General features: G+C 35.3%; 2 protein-coding genes across 2 annotated transcripts; both read left to right on the top strand.

Annotated features, from left to right (window-relative positions):
- Positions 1 to 885: 885 nt before the first annotated feature.
- Positions 886 to 8,176, top strand: LOC128241732 (uncharacterized). The gene is made up of 5 exons (XM_052958787.1): positions 886 to 1,637; positions 2,697 to 2,824; positions 3,818 to 3,976; positions 4,658 to 4,832; positions 5,088 to 8,176. Exons 1-5 carry the CDS (start codon positions 1,205 to 1,207, stop codon positions 7,487 to 7,489), a joined length of 3,297 nt encoding a protein of 1,098 aa, XP_052814747.1. The 5' UTR covers positions 886 to 1,204; the 3' UTR covers positions 7,490 to 8,176.
- Positions 8,177 to 16,283: 8,107 nt separating this feature from the next.
- On the top strand, positions 16,284 to 20,587 carry LOC128241730 (collagen alpha-2(VIII) chain-like). Its single transcript, XM_052958786.1, has 5 exons — positions 16,284 to 16,373; positions 16,597 to 16,675; positions 18,527 to 18,685; positions 19,791 to 19,957; positions 20,346 to 20,587. The coding sequence occupies exons 2-5, from the start codon at positions 16,627 to 16,629 to the stop codon at positions 20,448 to 20,450; spliced, it is 480 nt and encodes a 159-aa protein (XP_052814746.1). The 5' UTR covers positions 16,284 to 16,373; positions 16,597 to 16,626; the 3' UTR covers positions 20,451 to 20,587.
- The last annotated feature ends 3,358 nt before the right edge of the window (positions 20,588 to 23,945 follow it).

The raw sequence follows: 23,945 nt of genomic DNA, 5'->3' as shown, positions 1-23,945 counted from the left end.
AAAACACATCTTACAAAAATGATTTAAGATGTCTTATATGTACACGTACGTTTTGCAATAATTATTTTGCTCCATATGTTTATATTCTAAAATCTGAGATCACTTTGAAAAAACAAGAACATTCAGGTAGAATTTTCATATATAATTCCTCACCAATCTTGTTTTAATAATGTTTATATCAAACCTCTTCCTCTTCAAATATCTAAGGTGAAAACTAGCTTAAATCAGATTATCTATCCGAATGTTGTAAATTGATAACTGAAATTATTTTTGTGACGGTTTTAGAAAATCAGCACAGTCAATTAATATCAGCTTATATTTTAAACTTCGTGCATACCGAGTTTCAATTACCGATGCTTTAGGATCGAAGACGAACATGCAAACGACATGACATCTGAAACCACATATTTGATAGGTTTTTATATTCATGACATGATTTTATATTGATATCGTATAAATAGCTATGCCCCCTTAAATGAGTCGTCCGTTCTATAGTGCAGACGGCACATTTGATTCAATATCAGATATAGAGCATTCGGATTGAATTACGGGATTTTCCACGTTTTTCCAGTTTTTCCAGTTTCTTATACGCAGCTGTTATTGACAAGTATTGTTTGGTGAACCAACCATGGGAGACATGTTAAACTATTGAGTTGATATATATTATTCTCATTTGATCTTGTTTCAATTTAAAAACAAAACACACATTTGAAGGTTCAATCACATGATTATTAGAAATAAGTGAACTGTAATCATCATGTATAAATCAAATGTTTTACATGGTGTGCAATCCATGAACAAAGACTGTATTCAGAAAAAAGACAATGACATAGAGGCTAACGCTAGACTGATTATATAAAATAGCGTAATACTTGATAATTGGGATCGGGATAAGGAAGGAAACACTTGGGCAATCGAAACAATTTGTCTGCTTCTGACATTTTAAACGTTTTATGGTTTATGGATAAATCTGTTAGTTAGTGGCATATGGTAATTTCGGGTTTGTTTTCAGTTTTATATATATTTGTAAGTTAGTTGTGTGATGACATTTCTTTATTTATTGGAATATGTTTGTACGGCGTATTATGCCTTAAGTGTTGCAGAATGCGATACTAAAACCATCCAATGGGTGATACAATGACAGAGATGAGGACTGTTCTGGTTATTTGCATTTACACTTTTTGAAGCAAGAATTTTATATATAATGTCTGAGAGACCCAGATCAGGAAAACCTTTAAACAAGAACTGGTGTCGATGTTGGCAAGGTGTCTGCATCACTCAGGAAGTTTTTGCAGACGTAACCACAGATGGCTTTGGAAAATTGCAAGGAGAAATCATTGATGACATCAACACCACCAAACGTTTCGCACAGGACACACTTTGCACTTCTTGCAAAACTCCTAATTTGCTACAATGTGGGACCAAAAATCTTTGCAAAGGACGAATGCGAAGTTGCGCCAGCCATGTAAGCCCCGATTTGGCATACACACCATGCAAGACGAACGGGTTTTGCGGCGAGTTTGTCATCAAGCTTCAAGGCTATCATCGTTCTGGTAGTCCAGTATGGAAGAATACAGACGCTTCCAAATGGTGCACAGATGCTTGGGAGATTGCAAAATGTTTCATGTCTCCGAATGGTGAGCAAACTGTATTTTCTTTGAATATTTGAATTGTTTTTAAGTGTATAGGCTTATTCCCCACCCGAATGGCATCGCATTCTGATTAAATCATTAGGAAGAGCTCAGACAGCCAAAAAACCTTTAACAGTGTTCAACCTTTCCATAAAGTAACAAAATTAATATTACCTCCAACTTCCCATTTAGTCATTTATTGGTTTTATAAATATAAAGAGACCCATGCATGTGCACTGACTAGTACAAAGGCATTTCGGTTATCATTTATTTTGGTCTTCTAAAATATTTGTCTGCGCCGTGCTGCCCGCAACTATTACATATTATAGTAAAACAACGAACTTCCACATTTCTTTTTCTTTCTATGAAAACATCTGACAGATTAAAAGACTTTGATTTAATTTATTGAAACGGTTTGTACACTCGGTCTACGGTTTATGCATCAATTTCATCCTATTGTTGAACATGCTATATTTATCGCTTCTATTGGATCAAGGACTCCTGTTATCTTGTTTCAAACTGTTTTTGTTCTTGAAAAGAAAATTCCTTTATACAACTATTCATCATAACAATGTTATAGTTATACGATTTTGATTTGAAAAAAGTAACATAAAATCTATATTAAATAACTTCCAAAAACACACAACAAAAACCGTTAAATGATAAGAAGTTTAAAACAATAAAACAACACATGATCTAAAATCTTGCTTCGAACAAGGTCGTGGGAGCAGTTTCATCAAGGCGTCTTACAGTGCCTGCTGTTGGAAATTTCTGCTATGGCAAAACAGAAAATCTTTATTAACGGTTATCAGACCGATTCAGTAAATTAAAAATATAAATGGGCGGTGTCAATTTTGTAAGATGCAAAACGTTACGATTTTTAACCCCTTAACTACCCATTCCCAACATTACGGGTAGGGTTATCACAAACAAACAAATTTAAATGTGTGGCCTTGCGTTAGATACTTGATGAAACCGCACTGTGGGTCATTGTTTAGTGTGATTCTAGTATGATTCTTAAACTTGGCGTTAAACTACGCTTCATATTTTCTGTTCATTATCAAGGTTATGCCGACAAAGCCAATGCAAGGGAAACCGATTTTAACGGTCTTATCAGCTCCATCATGCACTGCACGTACTTCCAGAAATACTTCAGTGACGACCTATCAAAGCCAAAAAATATTGCTGAAAGGGTATGTTTATACATGTCGGTAAAGCAAAAACATCCTATATGCGACTTAAAATATAAAGCTATTTTGTTGTAAGCTACACTCATAAATGTAAACAAAACAGATTTGAAGATTAAAAAAGTACTTAGCAATAGTATTGGTAAATAAATATAATAAAGAAGAGTCAAATTGGTCTTAAGTTTCAGTAAATAATAAATCATTCAGATGTATGATGTGTAGTCATCTTTTCCGTTTGCTTAACAAGTTCAGTTTCCGTTCCGTTGTTTATGTTTTCTGAGATGTCCATATATATCAACACGTGCATTGTCTTTACTTCAATGTTTTTATGTTTAGCTCATAATATTGATAAATAAACAGTTATATTGTATGTTGTTTTAAACGTCAACTTTTAACGTCAACACACTATCAAAACTGTTGCGTTGTTAGTGTCCGATTAATGTGTATTTTACATATACCTAACATGACTTGATATTTTAACTTCTAAAACTAAACGATTATAAAATTGTCGGAATTGATTTTAAAGCACTTGCATATGTTTTTATTCTGATACTTATCGAGAAACAAAATGTGCCTTAAAACGTACGTGATCACGGTCACCGACAAAAGAAACTTCTTATAGTCAAAATTGGTATTTGTTATACATGCTACTGAACCGCTGTTAACTCATTGTATTGTCCGTGACAGATTTTTAATAAACGATATCGATTGTAATTCTGATTTCAGTTCGAATACCATTTCTGTTTTACAATTAACAGAATGAACATACTTGAGCCATGCTTATGTTAACGTTATTTACAATTAATACTTTTCCTATTGTGTATGCGTTATTCAAAAAAATTAATATACTGCAAAATATATTTGAATAGCTCTCAAATTTCACTATAGAAAATAACGTACAAAACAGTCGCTTTATTCAAAAGAAACTACAAATGCTGGGTATCAAATTGCAGGTTGCATTAATAAATTGATTTTATCTTGTTTCTTTCACATTATTAGGCCAAGGAACAAGTGAATAAACTTCGTCATAATCCTGACATGGAGGTTAAAGATGACCAGACAACGTCTTTATTAGACGCCTTCATCAATTTGCTGGATGACGAAAAGAATCTAAGAAATAACGAAAAGGCAGTTGGTGCCAGAAAACAGTTAGAAAAGGTAAAGTATAATTAATCTTTGTGTTTATTATATTGTCACCTTCATAATTAGGGACCAGTCCGCTGTACTTGTGACAAATATTGATTGATAAACATCTTTACGCCCGGTTCTTATTCTATATGCCGGGCGCTTAGCAGAAAGGCAACTGATACTCATTTCTAAATACCCATTACTATGTCAGCAACAGGCCATATCAGAACAAGCCCCTAATGGATTTCGAACATTCGATCTTCCGCACCGCTCCGGACGCTATCGTCAATAGCCAGCGGAGACGGTTAAATATGCATATGTATTTGAAATCCTCGGTACATTTGGAAGATTATGTTGATAAGAAAGTTAATCAAAGTATTTTAAGGCCGGATAGGAAAGTACTCTTATGAAAAAGTTCCCTAGTATCCGCTTGCTTTATGTACTAATGATATGTAATATATAGCCCTGGATAACACAAGTCATGGTAAACTGACACCAAAAATGCTCTTTTATTAAACACCATACCATAAACACAATAACAGTTCTGTTTTGGTGGATATTTAACAATATGGCATTGAATAGTAATTGGAGTTTGTATTAGCTCTAATATTGTCCATTTTAACACTGACATTCATACCGAATGTCATCTAAAAGATATAAAATTTATGTAAGTAACAGCCTATATACGTTAACATAATTTACCCGTATTAGTTGAAGATTGGTTCCATGGATATCACAGAGAACGAAGTATCAACGATAACATCATACATCCGAAGCGTAGAGAACCACATGACGGAACTCAGATGCAACTTGGAAAAGTTTATGATAGATGGTGACAAACAACGGATGTTTGTGAAATCTCAAATGTCTGTCGCAACTGCACTGGGTAAAAAATAATTACGTTTTGACATATGGAAATACTAATTCGTACAGGCTTACATCAAATGAATGGAAGGGGTCATGTCAAAACAGAAGTCTTTGCAATTTGGGCATTTTTTATATCATTTTCAGATTCAACATTAACAGTAATACTTTAACCAAGTTATTTAACGATTGTTTTCATATCCGGTTTTATGGTTTTTAGGGTATATGTCCAGTAGTAAGAAAACTGTTTATTGATGCAAAGCGTATCTCATTTCAGATTTTAAGGAGGATTTGGAGGAGCTGTATATGTCACAATACAGTACACTTCCAGTGTACCCGTCCTTACCAGAAATTGACGACAAAATACACGATATATACGTTAAGCCAAAAGTCATCCAACTGGACAAAGGAAAGTACGACAGAGCATTATTTCGCGGTGAACGTTTTAGACGTTCTATGGAATTGCGCAAAAAGGATGTAACAGCGCTTATGGACATTTTCTGTAAAGGAACAGAACAACAGCAGAATATATACATACAAGGTGAGCCCGGTGTAGGAAAGACTTCCCTATGTAATGCTCTTGCAAACCTCTGGAGCAACCCAGAGTCACGTGACACGAACCCAGAGGAAACACAACCTCTATTCGATGATGTACAATCCATAAAAGAATTTGAATTTCTTTTTCTCGTTGCATTACGAGATTTCAGTGGTCGCGAATGTAACGTAGAGGAAATGATTTGGCGCCAAATTGTCAAGTGTTTGCCGACAAAGCATGCCTCCTACTCAAAGGAAATGTTAGGAGAGGTCCTCAGCACATCCAAATGTCTTATACTTCTAGATGGCTTAGACGAATGGATTCATCCGACAGGGTATTCAGAATATTGTCTTTGCAAGGGCACAAAAACACTGCCTTCCACTGTTCATAGGGGAAATTGTACGTTTGTAACTACTACTCGTCCTTGGAAAATGTCAACCGTATTCATCAAAGAATCAGAAATCGACCGACGGTTCGAAATAGTTGGGGTGCAAAACCCAAATGACCTGACAGGGAAGGTCATCAAAAGCTTAAACAAGAGGAAAGGGGAATCAAAGACGTCGGATGACTTCTTTACGGAAGTTGAAACGAGAGGATTAAACAACCTTCTTGAGATTCCAATCATACACATGCATTTGCTTTGCCTTTGGCACGACGGTAGAATCCTCGAACCGTCTGTTTGCAAAATATACAGCAGTATGATTGACATGCTGTTTGGAAGGGCAAATGATAAAAAGCCACAACCGTATCAAAGTCATGATTTATCTAAAGATATTGAACACTTTCCTGCAAGTCTTGAAAACGAAGAAAATATTCAAGAAAACAAATCTCTAGCTGTTTCTCTAGCTCGCCTTGCAAACCATGTTTTGCAAAATCGCGACAGAGAGTTTGCTGTTGTTTTCACGAAAAAGCAAGTACACTCGAATTTGTCAAAGAGCGAGTTGGCGTTTGCATTGGACATAGGTATTTTGACACAGAGAGAATCCTTGACATCGACCAAGAAAGTTGTAACGTACTCTTTTCTCCACAAAACGTTTCAAGAGTTCTTTGCTGCGTTGCATCTCGCGGTAATCAAAAACCCACAAATAGATAGCATCTTTATGTTGCATGGACACAAAGACAAAGTCCATGACATATCGCTACTCTTCAAATTCGCTTGTGGACTTTGCACTGAAACTTCACAAAGGATATCCGAATGTCTGATGCAGAAGAAAACCACAGAGCTTGAAAAGGAATTGCATCATGTCGGAACAGAGACAAAGCTAGACCTGAACCGCCATTTTGATGAAATCCGATCTCTTCAGTCGCTAGTGCTCGAAGGGTTGCATGAATGCCGGAATAACGGAAACATACAAAATCAACTTGTACTGACTCACGTTACAAGTCATGAGCCAAAAAGTGGCAAGTGTTTGTGGAAAGATCTTGTCGAAATGAATAAAGAGCACATCGTATCTTTGAATATTTGCAAAAGCTCATCATCAGGAACTGAAGACGTCAGCTTGTTGAAGCAGGTCATTTTGGGCTCTTATGATACGTTGAAATATGTCACCTTCAGAAATCTGCGCAACTCATACGACATGAAGGCGTGTGGCCAAATTCAATACCTACATATTGGAAACTCATTCCCCCACGAGTCCCATTCTCGTGTAGATATAAACCCAGGGGAACTCATTTCTTGCATGTTGGACCACGTCACTGCTGAAACTGAACAATCCATTTTACCGGCCCTGTCCACTGCCACAAAACTGCATACATTACAGATCCACGGATGTAGAGATAGTCGTTTGTTTTTCGAAGCACTTCCGGAAATAAGAAGTTTAAAACAACTGAAGATGTGTAATACTGCAGTTGAGAAGGACTTGGTTATATCATTACCCGCACGTATTGAATACCTATACTTCTTCAGGGTGACTGTTTCTTTAGAAACACTTACTAAACTCGCTGACATTTGTAAGCGCGTTCCTCATTCAATCACCATCAAATTGAAAGATTGCAGTGCCTTACTAGGAAAGAAATTTGCTAAATTTAAAGAAAGTATCCAGGCTTGCGCTGATGAATTTAAGGTAATCAAAGATGGATACAAGTACAATTTTGAAGATGAAAATGAATACTCTGTTTTCAAATTCACAACGGTGCGTCACTGAATTGAAACAAAGCAATATGTGTTGATGACTCCTTATGAGCGATTACTTCTGTTAACGCGTTTGGAATAGAAATTGTTGAAAGCAGAATTACATTACAAATATTTAGAAAAGGTGTGTGTTTGCCTTCATTCTGATAACATTATCGACCTCCATGTGTTGAGATTGACAAAAGAATGCACCAAAAACAGTTCCAAAGTCTGCATGTATTAAAGTTAACATGATGTTCGGGCTAAGGTCTATTTCACTTGTATAATTTGCACGCATGTACACATACCGTTTGTCTGATTTAGAATTATATTATTTTCATTACCTATGCATTGATATAATTAACTCTATGTGAAGTTATTGTTACTGCTGATTGAGATTGTATTTTACGGTAGATAGCTGCACTTTTGTGTGATTAGTCTTCGTGATTATTCAACCGTTAGAACACACATAACAAATATAAACTGATGAAACAAAAGAGAGGAGTAACATAACTTATAAGTGAACGCTTAGGAAAAACATAGTGTCTATGTTTTCCAACGGCAAATGTTTAAACACGGAAATCCAGCTGTTTTGGAAGTTGTTTGTTATTTAATTTGACTGTGCTTGAATTAAAAACCTTCAGATGTACGTTTAATTAATATTCGATTGATATCTATGTATTGTCCATATGTATAATGATAATTTTTCTCAATAAATGTGTTCTTATGATAGAACGCTACATGCTATTGTATCTTTTTAATTTCTTGATAACTTAACTGAAATCATGTTGAAACTGAACGGCCGCTGCCAATGATGTTTTTTTTGTAGCCAATGATACAATAACTAGTGTTACGGTATTTGTAAGGGACGATTGTAAAACCGGGGTTGAGCCGAATATATCTTATAAAATGAAGACTACAGGGTATAGCACAACCATATTAATATAGTTGTGGCCATTTTAAATGGCGGAAGGGCCACTCAACATCACACGATCATATTGCATTGTTGGGAGTAAACGAGTGACGATGACAATCGTAACAACTCAGTGATCCTCGGTAAGCTCGGGAGATAACAAACTATTGGTCGACGTGATCCAAGCGCGGATTAACATGTGTTTGCTAAACACGATACGATGTAAGAGTTAGTTAACTTGCCTTCGTACCCATTGCAAAGTTCACACCCGTCGTCAGCGAGGAGAATGGGGGATGGGGACGGGATGTCCGAATTTTGTTCAGTCGTTTTGTTTATTTGAATGCGTGTAGGACCGTTTTCTGGCTCATTTTTTACTATTGACCTTACAATTTGGGAAGTTTGATTTAATCCGAATTCCGACGTAGAGCTTTGAAAGTGATCAATTCGAAATACACTACCATTTTAAGCTACCTTTGTTGGTTAACAGATTGGGTTAAGTCCGGGAACTACTTTGTATTGTGTTTGTTTTGCTTGTGGTATCATAATCAGACAGACGTGTCCCTGTCTACGCTACAGCGACGTTTTCCTGACCGAACACTGTTGAGCATTACAGTTTGAATAAAAAAAACGGAATTAAGTTGTTCTTGTCAAGAAAAAATAATACGTTTGTTTGTAAGGTGCGTCTATGCTACTTTTAGCACTGTGTCCCTTCAAAACGTTTACAAGTTGCTATATAGTAGAGAAACATTGGTCCACGGTTCGCCATACTTGCAATCTAGTAATTAGAAATTTAAACACGGTTCGCCATACCCGCTACATCATTAAGAGACATTCGGCCACGGTTCAAAACACCTGGTATCTAGTAAGAGACATTCGGCCAAGGTTTGTTTATAGTATAATGAAGGCTTTTTGGTCACTTTTTAAATTGATTTTTCATTTGATTCATTTCTAATCTTGTGTGTATCTAACATCAGAATATAACTCAGTAGGCATTGTGCTTTCCTCGTTTTGTTTAATGTTGTTTTTAAAACTGTACGCCACGGCGCAATCTAAATGCTTCTTTAACTTACAAGTAATGATTAGTCTTCGGTTGTCTTAATAGTCCATGATAACTACAGGCACAAGAACACTAATCAAGATATCAAATATAAACCGTGTTAACAGGCACAAGAACACTAATCAAGATATCAAATATAAACCGTGTTAACAGGCACAAGAACACTAATCAAGATATCAAATATAAACCGTGTTAACAGGCACAAGAACACTAATCAAGATATCATATATAAACCGTGTTAACAGGCACAAGAACACAAATCAAGATATCAAATATAAACCGTGTTAATAGGGACAAGAACACTAACCAAGATATTAAATATAAACCGTGTTAACAGGCACAAGAACACTAATCAAGATATCATATATAAACCGTGTTAACAGGCACAAGAACACTAATCAAGATATCAAATATAAACCGTGTTAACAGGCACAAGGTTAAAGCCAAAACGACAATGAAGGAGATACACAAACGTACACAAACGTACACACACCCAAACAGACCCCACACTCATCTTTGACAATCAATGATCGGATTACAGTCATAGAACGTATTGAATATAAGTATATTTCATGTGGTACGATGGTGAATACTAAACCTCGCAAATTGTATAAAACAAAAACTTGATACAATGAAAGTAACAGGGACAAGCCCAGTGGACATATTTTTTACGATGACCATGTTTAATACAGAAAGTTTTTACAGAAGAGCAGAAACAGGATCCATATTGTAGTGTGAACTGTGTGGAAATATAAAATATGAAGAAGAAGCGCGAATTGACTTTAATATAATACTGATCGAAACGTCTTCATTGTTTGCGGATAAAAATAGCGAATAGCTCATTAACTTGTATTATTTGTATGGAGATTTTTTTTCAGCCCACGTAGTAAATGTTGTATGCAGTGATTTGAAAGTTTTGCATTGAGATAAGACATAATACACATTTGCAAAGTAAACACTTTTCGGTAACTCAGCAATAATTCATGTTTAAACTATTCAATATTTAATGCTATAAAAATACCTTATCATTCCTGTCTAATGCTGACCAAATTGTTATTTTGTAAACGACCAAAATGTTTATTACTTGATAATTGCATGTAAACTGTATGAAAAGTAACTTTTGTGAATGATATAAGGGCCCATGGGAATTGCCTCGACCCCATGGTCCCTAATACGGGGAAAATAAATCACAATGATCATTTTAAGATATCCCGTATCATTCTATGTAACAATTCATTCAGCCTCTGTTTCTTTCGTTCCTACGGGCAGAATGTATTATGTGCCTATGTGAAAATGTATTAATACATTTATTCGGTACTTGTTCTTATTGGTTTTACACATTGGAATTAGGCGGGCAGGTACATATAATTCGCAAAGGTGTTCAACAGTTCCGCGCAAAGCCTTTTCCAGGAAGACTCCTGGGGTCGGGAAGGAGACGAGAGCGCTTGATAATGGCTATGAAAGATCTTCGGTCTCTAAGAGGGGTCTCTTAAAAACATAAAAAAGAGTGGTGAAGCGGGCAGTGGTCTTTTGAATTGGGCAAACGAATGCAGTGAGCCCAAACGAACGTCATATCCGTCACTGTGCATATCATGTTAGGGTGTGAGCTTAAACATTCATTTTTGCAGCACTTCAACTTGTCTCAAACACGTTGTGAGGAGTTTATATTTACTTTGCATTGCAGTATTTACAATAATGCAATTTTGCATTCAAACATTTTTTATTAATTCTACGCCTTTCGAATACTGTGTTAAATATTTTGTCAGTTATAAACAAACAGCAAAGTGTCAAATGAGAATTTTTTTGATAACAAATAGCATTTTGTTATCATCATTTTGCAATAAGATAAAACATATTATTTTTTTCGAACGGCTTGATGCACTCCCACTCAACTTTTGTGACTGTATTGATGTGTTCTATGACAAAGGGCAGAATGAATGCACTGCAAACTCGATTTAAATTTGGTTGCACAACATATGACAGATTTAGGAAATATTGATTCGCGAAAGCTTGTCTGTATTTATGTTAATCGGTTGTTACCAGGCGAGAAATTCATCGTTTGTAAAACAAGCATCTATCGCGTTTTCTTTAAAGAACCACCTTGATCAGTCGTATTAAAAACGTCCATAGAAACCACTTATTCGAATCCATTCAAATGATTTCTTCAAGATAGCTTTTTAAAGCGAAAAGCAAAATTTCCATCGCTTAACCGTTTCTCTGTTGTTCCCCCCGTTTTGCCGCTAAATATCATCCGTTTGTCTGATGTTTCCTTCGAATGTTGGAGGATTTTAAACGTTCTTTCTGCTGTTCACTTCGTTCATCGCTAAATATCAACCTTGTCTCTGTTTTCCCATCCGTATGTTGGTAGTTTTAACCGTTTTTCCCCTTCGTTTGCCGCTAGATATTAACCGACCCTGTCTCTGTTGTTTACTTTGATTGCCGCTAGATATTAACCGTGTCCCTGCTTTTCCCTTCAATGACCGCTAGATATTCATCGTGTCTCTGTTTTTAACTTTGTTTGCCGATAGATATTAAACATTTCTCAGTTGTTTCTTTCGTTGACCGCTATATACTCGTATTAACCGTTTCTTAGTTGTTCGCTTCGTTGACCGCTATATATCAACCGCGTCTCGGTTGGCCCTTCGATTTCCGCTTGATTTAAACCGGTTGTCTGCTGTTCCTTTGGTTTTAATATATTTGCACTATAACTGATTTCGTTTATGTGGATTCTGATTTAGAGTACTAGGGCATTGGTCTGATCTAGTAACTTCAAAGCGGCGATCGCCAAGACGATCTTTCATTTCAAGTTAAGCTAAGTTTGCGGTGACAAAGCGTATAAACCGTGTTAACAGGCACAAGAACACTAATCAAGACATCAGATATAAACCGTGTTAACAGGCACAAGAACACTAATCAAGATATCACATTCATCAAAATGGCTTTGACAATCAATTATTAGATTACCGCCATAGAACGTATTGAATATAAGAATCTTTAATGTGGTTCCGGTGGAAAAATTTAACCCAAAGGCACATGTAAAAGATACTTGCAAAAACTGGTATAGATGCTTGCTGAATAAATCGATCGAAATGAACCGGGTAAAGTTGGTACCATATGTGTTTGGACGATTCATGCTTCAGTCTGCAATTCTAGTCAGAATATCGTGTGACAAGATGGCTTTTAAATGTATAAACGCTATTAACTTCTGGGATGATGTATGAGTTATATTGGTTTAGATGGGTTTACTAAATGTTGCGTTAACCATTTGTATAACGATATTTATATCTGCCATATAAGGAATATTGACTTTCTGTCATGGAGTAAGTTGACGAAATTCAAAGACAAATAGTTGTTCGTTTTCAAAAAAAGAAATACATATACAGGCAAAGGCAATACTTCTGAGGTTCGTCATGATACATTTTAGCCATTGGGAAATGATACAGTTCTAAGCGCGAGTTGATTTAAATATAATTCTGATCGAAAAGTCTTGCGGATAAAAATAGCGAATAGCTCATTAACTTGTATTAATTTATTTTCAGCCAACGTAGTAAATGTTGCATGCAGTGATTTGAAAGTTTTGTATTGAGATAAGATATAATACACATGTGCAAAGTAAACACATCGGTAACTCAGCAATAATTCATGTTTATACTATTCAATATTTAATTCTACAATAAATACCTTATCATTCCTGTCTAATGCTGTTCAAATTGTTATTTTGTAAACGACCATAATGTTTATTACTTGATAATAGCATGTAAACTGTATGAAATGTACCTGTTTGTGAATGATATAAGGGCCCATGGGAATTGCCCCGACCCCATGGTCCCTAATACGTGAAAAATAAAAGGGATCATAGATGCCTAAAAAGACTTCTGTGCAATGAATGCGGACAAAAACGACCACATTGATCAATTTAAGATATCCCGTATCATTCTATGAAACAATTCATTCAGCCTTTGTTTCTTTCGTTGCTACGGGCAGAATGTATTAATATGTGCCCATGTCAAAATGTACTAATGTTTCTATTCGATGATTGTTCATATTGGTGTTACACATTGGAATTAGGCGGGAAGATGCATGTGATTCGCGAAGGTGTTCAACAGTTCCGCGCAAAGCTTTTCCAGGAAGACTCCTGGGGTCGGGAAGGAGATGGGAGCGCTTGATGATGGCTATGAAGGACCTTCGGTCTCTAAGAGGGGTCTCGTGTTGACTTGTCAGATCTACAAGGTGTAAAAGAAAACATAAAAAGAGGGGTAAAGCGTGGAGTGGTCTTTTGAATGGGGCAAACAAATGCAGTGAGCCCAAATAAACGTCATATCCGTCCCTGTGCATATCATGTTAGGGTTTGAACTTTATCATTCATTTTTGCAGCACTTCAACTTGTCTCAAACACGTTGTGTTTATATTTACTTTGCATAGTAGTAATTACAAGCATGCAATTTTGCATTCAAACATTTTTTATTAATTGTACGCCTTCCGAATACTGTTTTAAATATTTTATCAGTTACAAATAAACAACCAAGTGTCAAATGAGAATTTTTAGGATAAAATATATGAAGGGATTATCCGCCAGTTAATACATGCTGCTTTATGACATTTCTCATTTTAAATTGCAATTGCATTCGTCTAAATGGCAGGTGCCTTCGTGCAATTGCTTCGTGCCATTTGGTTATTGACAAAAACATTTGTCTATGTATACAACTTTAAAAGCCTTCACTTGATTGCTTAGTGTTAACGTCTAAACGACAAATGACATGAGTCAAGTTCTTACATTTAAATAACTAAATAACTAAATTGAGTACAAAACTACAACTTAACTATAAATACTAAATAACTAATAGTATTTATATACTGTAATAAGACCATTGGAAGCTAAATTAAAATTTAGCAGTATGCATTTGTCAATAACCATATAGACGATAGACGAATGCATCTAGACGAACGCAACTTAACGAATGGAATTTTCAATGACCACTAGATATTCATCGTGTCCCTGTTGTTAACTTTGTTTGCCGATAGATATTAAACATTTCTCAGTTGTTTCTTTCGTTGACCGCTATATACTCGTATTAACCGTTTCTTAGTTGTTCGCTTCGTTGACCGCTATATATCAACCGCGTCTCGGTTGGCCCTTCCTTTTCCTCTTGATTTAAACCGGTAGTCTGCTGTTCCTTCCGTTTTAATATCTTTGCACTATAACTAATTTCGTTTATGTGGATTCTGATTTAGCGTCTAGGACGTTGGTCTGATCTAGTAATTTCAAAGTGGCGTTCGCCAAGACTTTGGCGAACTTTCTTTTCAAGTTAAGCTAAGTTTGCGGTATGATTCATTTACTGCTGACATAGTATGCGCTACGATATAACAGTGATACTAGACAATTCGTAACGGAATGAATGTACTTCAAATGTTGCCGACATGAAATCTATGAACGAGTCCCTTTGATCTTGATCCGTGTTCTCTTAGTTACTCATTTTGTTGCTTTTGCTGCTGAGTCCTTGACCCTGCTTAGTTGTTAAGCACCCATTACGTTTCGGCTATGATCTATACGAAATGCAGTGTGCGCTAAAACGGGGTTACGCCAAGAAATTTACGATCTTAATCCTTCCGACTGAAATCTTATAATTGACTTTGATCAACTATCTGATTAGACAGTTCTTGTTTGTGCCTATTTGGATGCCGGAAAACATATTCGTGTCTTATGGCGTTAGTGAAAAACTATACTGTATCATATTCTTTAACATGTGCATTAGCAGGCTGCATTGTTCTTAAGCAATGAATTTAAGTTTAAAACTATGCTCGCCACTCAGCAACCATGCAGGGCCATTGCTATGGAAATACGTGTCGTGCAGAGGAATGCATTCAAGCTGATATGAAAATGAATCACTCGACCCGTGTCATTAAAAAATATATCATGGAGTGGTTAAAATTGGCAACTGTACTTCGGTAAATTTTTGCACACGCTGCATTGCGTTTCTCACAAAACGTACAGATTTGTTTGCTGTGTAGTGGTGTCAACTTTATCATTTATGGGTATGTTACGTAGCCATTTGCGTGGCCCTGTTCTTTTATGGTTATTTTAGATCAGGTGAATGCTTGTGGCAAGGTTATAGTTATACTTAAGGCTAAGTTAATATATTAAAAAGTAATTTGAAACAGTTTAGCCGTTTGAATAAGTTATTCTAGTTGCACTTGAAGATTTGGTTAACATTTCATATTATGCAGACGGTCAACTGTCTCAAGAAAGCAAAAAGGTTCGTTGTTACATTACGTCAAAAGGCACATAGAAAATGTTCGCCTACATCCCTTGGAGTACAAATATAGCATTTTCAGAATAAGAGTAAATCAAATTTTACTTTCGATGGGGTCTTTATTATAATAAACAGCAACTCGTAAAATGTACATTTGAATCAAACTGTTTAAATACGCGTATATATGTTATTGCAGATGCATTAATTAAGTATCACTTATCTGAACCTTTTAACTTATTTGTTTCTTAAAAGGACACATGTAACATTGGCAGGGATTATGGTATGCTAAATGCCAGTCTGTTAATATGATCAATTTAGCAAGGGTCTGATTCAAAGCAGGTATTTTACATTTGTTATCATTTTATTTTAAAATTGTGTGGGTTTACTTCTTCGACGATTCGGCTTTATTAGGTGCAGCTTTGACGGGGTCAATATTATTTTACATTTTTTCATCACATGTTCGTCAAATAGTTTACCGATTTCATAAAAAATGCTCATGTGACGTCAAGGCTGGAGCATTTGACATTTACATTGCTAATTTTAGACTTAAATTATTTCAATGATATGTTTCTAGTTTTATTTTGGATACCGTAGATTGTCTGCGCGCGCATTCCTAATTGTAGTTACCACTCGTATATAAGACAGTGATTGCTTTACGGACATTAGCATTTAAGAAACTTTGCAATTTCATCGCAAAGTAAGTAATTCTGTTAAATATTAAATTAATACATGTTTGCTAATTCCTGAGGCATATGGTTATCTTGTTTGCTTCACTTTCGTAATAAAAGTGATATAAAATAAAAAGTGCAAACGACATTTTCATGCTAGATGATTAATTATAATTTTTATTTAATCGCATCATCGGCATATTTTTATTAGTTAGAAACTATTAATCTATAAACGCGTTTTCTTCATTTTAGAAAACCCTTGGACATACAAGAAAAGCAAACATGTCGACACTAACTGCAATTTCGTGTGTCTTATTTATTTCAACACAAGGTATGTTTTCTTTATATCATCATAACCATAGTATTATTAGTGTTATTAGTATAAGTGTTATTTTGACCACCAGAATAATGAACTAGGTATGATTATAAGGTCATACTGCATGGTATGTGTTTGTGTATTGTCTTCTTGTCTATCTGTCTGTCTGTCTGCTCAAAAAGTATTATCAATTATAGTTTAGCCTCCGAAAAAGAAAGTGATAAACTGACATCAATTGATCTTCAAAGTGTTAAATTGCATATTAGAAAACGAATGTGACATATCGTATTTTTTTATCATTGCGAGGTATTAAAATAAAGTTACTGATTTTATTTTTGATTTGTTTAACGCGATCAGGGAAACGCATAAACTATGTCTTTTTCAATAAAGGCGTTAATAAGAGGTTAGGATTGTTGCTGCACGCCAATATCCGATGATATCCCGCAGTCTTCTATAATGGCATCAAGCACTAACAATGTAAACAATATCGTGTTCGTTTATTCACACGCTCATTATGAAAATAAAATTGTCGAGCACGAGCCGGTTGATATTGCTTATTAAATAAAAAAATGTCTTTTTGTTACTATATATTGTAACGCCAGTCTTAATGCAAGTTCGTAATGTTTAGTCCACGGCGCGAACTATATATCTAAAATGTATTAATGGTAGTTCGTAGCGTTCAAGTAGTATTTCAGCGAAGTGTAGAGAACTATCGCATACGGAGACAGTTTCATTGGTCCACGGCGCGAACTTTATACTTTAACATATATATTAATGGCATAAAATCGTAGCTTTCAAGCAGTACGTAAGCGTAGTGAACAACATTATCACATACGGTTAACATTTCATAGGTGCATGGCTCGTATTCAATATTGATCTTATGCTTATCCTTAGACATGCCTCAGTGATTCCATTCAGCCTATTGATCAGCCAAATATAAATGACCAATCAAAACATTTAGTTTATAGTCTTAAATTTAAGTTCAATTTAAGTCGCTTATTGAATACGGCCCCATAGCGCGGACGTATGTGAAAGCATGTACACAACGAATCGCCCACATTAAAAATGTACTCGAAAAATACAATGTAATTACATACGTAATAATGGTAGTTCATAGCGTTCAAGTAGTAAGTAAGCGTAGGGTTGAAACCTATCGCATACGATGCATAGGTCCACGGCGCGAAAGTATTCGAAAACATGCATATAACGAGCCGCCGCTCATAATGAAAATGTACGCGAACTATATAATGTAATTACATACGTACTAATGGTACCTCGTAGCGTTCAAGAGGAACGTTAACGAAGGGAAGAAACCTATCTCATACGATGAAAGTTGCATAGGTCTACGGCGCGAAAGTTATCGAAAGCATGCGCATTAATAACTGCTAACATTGGAAATAAACGCAATTCAAACTTGAAACGCTTTATCACATGAGGGTCATGTTATCATTCTAAATATATCAATATTGATTCCGTGAACATCGAATACCGCAGATATAGTTTTGCAGTATACCGTGCAATGGTATTTTTCTTTACAAATAAGCATGACATAGATACTAGCCTTTAACTGTAAGCATTATTCACATATTTGAAAGTGGACGGATGTGGTGATCGTTTGATCTTTAACGTCTTTTTGAACAATTTTTTTTTTAAATCTCTTAAAGCGGCATAGACTGTCCTTTGTTTTATTTAAAATGGTGTAGTAAAAGGAAAGTTATCTTTGATTTAAGTCTTCATTTTAAGCAAAATTTGCCTTCCGACGTAGCATATATGACGTAATTTATAACGTGGTATTCACACACTGATAACTGTCACCACATTTGTTCTATTCTAAACATAAAACTTCTATATGAACACACTTTTCAGTTCTCGGGGCCGCCATAGACCGGTCAGTGTCATTCTCGGCCGGTTTGACGAGCACACAATACATGATGGATGGCGATACAGTTGTGTATGACCAGGTCTTTATCAACGACTACAATGGATACAATCCCAATACTGGCATCTTCACATGTCCTATCGCAGGTAAATGTAACTATAAGGGTCTGTCTTTATTCCACCAAAGGCTGGTCAGGTATGAGCGGATATTCATATTGACGACCTCAACGGATACAATCCCAATATGGACATCTCCACTTTCCCTATCCTCGGTAAATGACTCTAGTTAGTTCATAAATCAGTCAGATGTTACAAGCACAGCCTCCTCCAATCACAAGTTTTTTTGTGCTTGTGTCTGACAGCTTGCTTCGTGTACTTAGTACTCTCTCCATTCTAATTTGTTTTTTCGAAACCTGTACACTTTTGATTGAGGAATATCTGCACTTTCAGAAGCGTCCAATAGTGTGTTTTTTATCATTTGTAATATGATTCTACAATTATCTTTATAGACAAGAGAACAACTCATATGCTAATTGCCACCCAGTTATTGATTTGTTGATTTCACAATGAAATAACGCCACTGACCAATATCATCGGGTTGGCTACTTTGCATTTGAATATACGTAAACAAAATCATGCAATGTGTCTATCCATGTTTATAGTAATCGCTGAAGGTCGACGGGCTCAGTGAAACAAGGGAAGTCATTCTAATCAACCATGCATAATGTTAAGGGTGACTTACTTCCCTTGATACAAACAGCACTTTTGAAAGATGCTTATTTGCTTTACAAAGCAGTAAAAAGACAAAGGCAATTGTAAAGTTCTCTATTCTTCTGGATAAATTGTATACAGATAACAATACTCCTTATAAACATGACACGGCACAGTCGTTTTCATTGGCCAAATTTGGTACAGAATCAACACTGTTAATATTCTGTGTCATTTCGGATTTTATAGCTACTTCCAATCTAAAGATTGTATTGGTTTACCTCTGACGTGAGATACCTAACTTAAAAAAACAACTTAAGTTAGGAACGAACTTAAATTGTTTTATGTATACCGGCCCAGATATATAACAAGCATTTTGCAGAATAGTCGCTTATGCATCCCAACTCGACCATTTTAAAAGCCGGTTTGAGTAATTACCCGACGGGCATCTTAAAGATAAAATTGATTTGCAAGGTAAAGTCGAACGTTATCGCGAATTGGTAAATATAGACGTAGTCATACTCTTTTGACTATTTGTATTCAGGTGTGTACATCTTTCACTTCCACGGCTACTCCCAAAACAAAGACACCGTTATGTGGCTGGACCTCAAGCACAATGACCAAAAAGTGGTCGGTGTCAGCGGATACAACTCTCACACTGTCGGGAGCAATACTGTCATGCTCAAACTTCGCAAGCAGGATATAATCCAGGTATATTCTACTGTAAAACGTTCATTATTGTCTTGTTCTTTTTCCATCGACGAAACGGCAATAACAGTTCATCCAACTGGAAGTAAACGGTCAAGACAAAGGACATAATGTAAAAAACAACAACACTATGTATCATTAACCCAAATCGTGGCGTTACTGCACGTGCAAAACGTGCTATATTTAACGAAAACCTTAGTGAGCACATTGAATTGCAAAAAAAGGGACCGTTAATTTTTCAAAACACCAATTCTTGTTTAGCACATAAAGCTATGTAAGTATTGCACATACGTGTGGCTATATGCATACTTTTGTCGAGCATATGTATATGTTTCTACAACAGTTTCAAATGCAGACTCATGCAAAAGCCGTTTAACTTGTATAATTACAGGTCCAATCCAGGGACAAAATCCAGTTCGCTCTATTTGGCCTGCCAACTCAAGTGTACTCGACATTCACGGGCTATCTTGTGCACGAGGACCCGAACAGCCATTAAATGGACAGCGGGTCTTTTTGGCTACTTTTCGGTTAAATGACCGGAAACTAGTCTTATGTTGTAAAAGGGACATTTGTGTTGCTGCCAGTCATTTTTTTATAAACAATTAACTTATGATTAAATTTGTTGACGATTCAGACGACATATATTCTGTAATTCCACTTATATTAACTCTTGGTTTATATTTAGTCTTCCAACAATTGGTATATCTTTTAAAATTGAGCTCCTTTGATTTAAAATTAAGCAAATACTTTATTCAAATTATTTCCTTCAACGTAACGAACGGATACATGCATTTTTACAGCAAAGTTCTTAAAAACCTAAACTCGTGTGCATTGACCATAACGATTATATTTCAAATACCTTCAGTTTTTGTTTGAGAGTAAGATAAATAGAATGTTTTTAATATTGGAACGAGATTTATGTGCTTAGTTCTTTTTGTTTTACTTGCTATCGATCAATTGTGGTTTTTAAATATATGTAAACAAAACACTAGTTAAAAACTATTATATTTTAGTCGTCAATTTCAAAGGGTTATAATATTAAAAGAGGTTATTCTTAATTCTTATTGTTTTGTTTTGTGAACCTACAAGCCCAAACCTTTCAGTACGTTCAGTAATTTGATTTGACTTTAATGGGGAGAATTGTTAAGATAACCGACTTGTCTCGAAGATTTTGTTCACATAATTTAAATCCAATAACAGACACTACAGGGACCAGCACAGCAGCATTTACTTTAATCACAATGTTTTGATAAGGGCCAAGGCAAAAACAACAACAAGAGAAACAGCGTTATAAGATTGCAAACATAAACACATTTATTGTCAAAATATCTACGGTCACTGCTAGCGTGTCTTGATTGTTTTCACACAAATAATTCATACGACTGTATATTTTAAGTCAAACAACTGCTGCAATATGCTTTAATGATAATGGTTCTATGTAACCATCTTCTAATGTAAAGGGATGCGATGCTTTACAAAACAGGTAGGACAAGCAGGGGGAGTTATCTTTCAATAATGGCGAAACAGAGACCGCGTCAATATAAAATTATAATCCCTTAAAAAGTTTAAGGTATTTCCAGATTTTTATCGAGTTACCTTATACCGTGAAATACGTAGGTTGTGACTTGATTTCTTGATCTATTTTTTATAAGATCAGCATAAAGGATATGTTTGTGTCATCGATACTTTTCCCAAAAAATGGAGAAAACAAATTGAAATTGTTCAACAGCATTCGGATTTCCCGCAGCATCTGATGGACAAAACATATTTAAAATTACCGTTCAATTTACAAAAGCCGCCAAATACTAATTTACAAAGCCGGAATAGCCAGACATATCCTGATTAAATTTCTGCTTAATGTCATCAAATAAATTAACTTTTCGATAGTTCCGGCAACAATATCTTAATCTGCTTAAGCGAAAATGCGTGTTTTTCAGTGGCAATGTTTTAACTGTTATGGAACAAGACCAATTCGGAAGCAAATTCAAATATATGATCAACTTCACTCGGGATTTAACGACAATTATTTTAAGACACGATGAGGCTGTCGTAGAAATATTTGTTACTTGAAAGCTCTAGCATATGGCTATACACCTTGAATGAAAACCAATGAAATGAATTTGCGTCCATACCTATTCTATAAAACTCCCATGTTGGAAACTTAATTTTGTTTGTTTACACGAAGTTTTGTTTAAGCGAGATTTAAAAACAACAACGTATAATTAAACCCAATGAAAATTGGGCGGAAAGGAGCCGAACCAATGATCGTCGACGCCGTTGTTTTTATCGAGGTCTTCCGCTTAAATAAACACTGTAACATTTTATATATTGAGTGTTCGAAAAATACTGAAGATTGTCAGCAATGAACATTGTTAGGCCGTAATAGATCTAATATAAGTGTGGAAATATATGTACCTATGATTCCCGATGACTTTGGATGCCACTATGGTCAAAATAATGAGAGAAAGGTACATTCTGTGACCGTGAAAACATAGATAATGATGGATTATACCATTTCAATAAAACTAAACAATGAGTTACCTTGCATACGACAAACTAAATTAATTCATTAACATGTATTGTTATGAAAATGGATGTTATTGTTATACATGATTATACATGGTCATATTGTATGCAGTGCGCATGCCCAGAACCTTACAGATAATCCCGCCACTACAGTAACATCCTGGCAGTTGTAATAGAATAAAGCATAGTACAACACGTATGGCGTGGACTCTGTCTATATATAACTCCAAACATAACATGGTGTCAGAAGTGGGATTAACTGTAAGGTTATGGGCATGCGCACTGCATACAATATGATCATGTATATACATGTATAACATTGGACTCTCGCTTTTAACGGTTATCGGACGGGAACAATACCTATCATGAACAATGCCGACGTGTATGTACAAAGTAACAAACGAATATATAAATACACTAATAGCATACCAAAATAAAACATGTGACATGTGTCATTTACAAATACATAGCATGGTCATGAGTACAGGTTACATGATAAATCATGTCTTTAATCAAACACAATGATATTGTTTGTCAACCAAAGAACAGAAAAGGTTCAATAAACGCAAATAATGAAATATCTATGCCATTTATCATTTTAAAGTAAGTTATTACAAGATGCAACTAGTTCTGCTGATTCTTTCATTTCCTTATTTTATTGCAAAGTAAACATATTTTGCAAGATTGTTTACATGTATGTTTTAACATATATGCTTGAAGCACGCGTTTAAAGCTTGCCTTATCGTGTGAACTGGGTCTTTTTTTGCAGAAATCACCTAAGCAATGGGCCATAATTTCTCAACATTTAAATACGCGTGTAAAATAATTCGCTTAGTTCTTATATACGGCAATGTAAGGAATTAAAGAAAATTCGTTTAAATTATATCTTTATAATACTAACAGTAAAATAACACTACATGTGAAAACACATCTTACAAAAATGATTTAAGATGTCTTGTATGTACACGTACGTTTTGCAATAATTATTTTGCTCCATATTTTTATATTCTAAAATCTGAGATCACTTTGAAAAAACAAGAACATTCAGGTAGAATTTTCATATATAATTCCTCACCAATAATGTTTATATCAAACCTCTTCCTCTTCAAATATCTAAGGTGGAAACTAGCTTAAATCAGATTATCTATCCGAATGTTGTAAATTGATAACTGAAATTATTTTTGTGACGGTTTTAGAAAATCAGCACAGTCAATTAATATCAGCTTATATTTTAAACTTCGTGCATACCGAGTTTCAATTACCGATGCTTTAGGATCGAAGACGAACATGCAAACGACATGACATCTGAAACCACATATTTGATAGGTTTTTATATTTATGACATGATTTTATATTGATATCGTATAAATAGCTATGCCCCCTTAAATGAGTCGTCCGTTCTATAGTGCAGACGGCACATTTGATTCAATATCAGATATAGAGCATTCGGATTGAATTACGGGAT

Source organism: Mya arenaria, chromosome 7 (genome assembly GCF_026914265.1).
Source record: "Mya arenaria isolate MELC-2E11 chromosome 7, ASM2691426v1".
NCBI classification, from domain to species: Eukaryota; Metazoa; Mollusca; class Bivalvia; order Myida; family Myidae; genus Mya; species Mya arenaria.
Note: the sequence above shows the minus strand (reverse complement) of the source record. Positions and strands in the feature narration are given on the sequence as shown.

Bases quoted from the DNA above. Each gene is read 5' to 3' on its own strand.
- LOC128241732 (XM_052958787.1), top strand. From the start codon at position 1,205: ATGTCTGAGAGACCCAGATCAGGAAAACCTTTAAACAAGAACTGGTGT. The intron at 2,825-3,817 runs GTATGTTTATAC...TCACATTATTAG, and splicing joins CAAAAAATATTGCTGAAAGG to GCCAAGGAACAAGTGAATAA. The intron at 4,833-5,087 runs GTAAAAAATAAT...ATCTCATTTCAG, and splicing joins GTCTGTCGCAACTGCACTGG to ATTTTAAGGAGGATTTGGAG.
- LOC128241730 (XM_052958786.1), top strand. From the start codon at position 16,627: ATGTCGACACTAACTGCAATTTCGTGTGTCTTATTTATTTCAACACAA. The intron at 18,686-19,790 runs GTAAATGTAACT...ATTTGTATTCAG, and splicing joins CTTCACATGTCCTATCGCAG to GTGTGTACATCTTTCACTTC. The intron at 19,958-20,345 runs GTATATTCTACT...GTATAATTACAG, and splicing joins GCAAGCAGGATATAATCCAG to GTCCAATCCAGGGACAAAAT.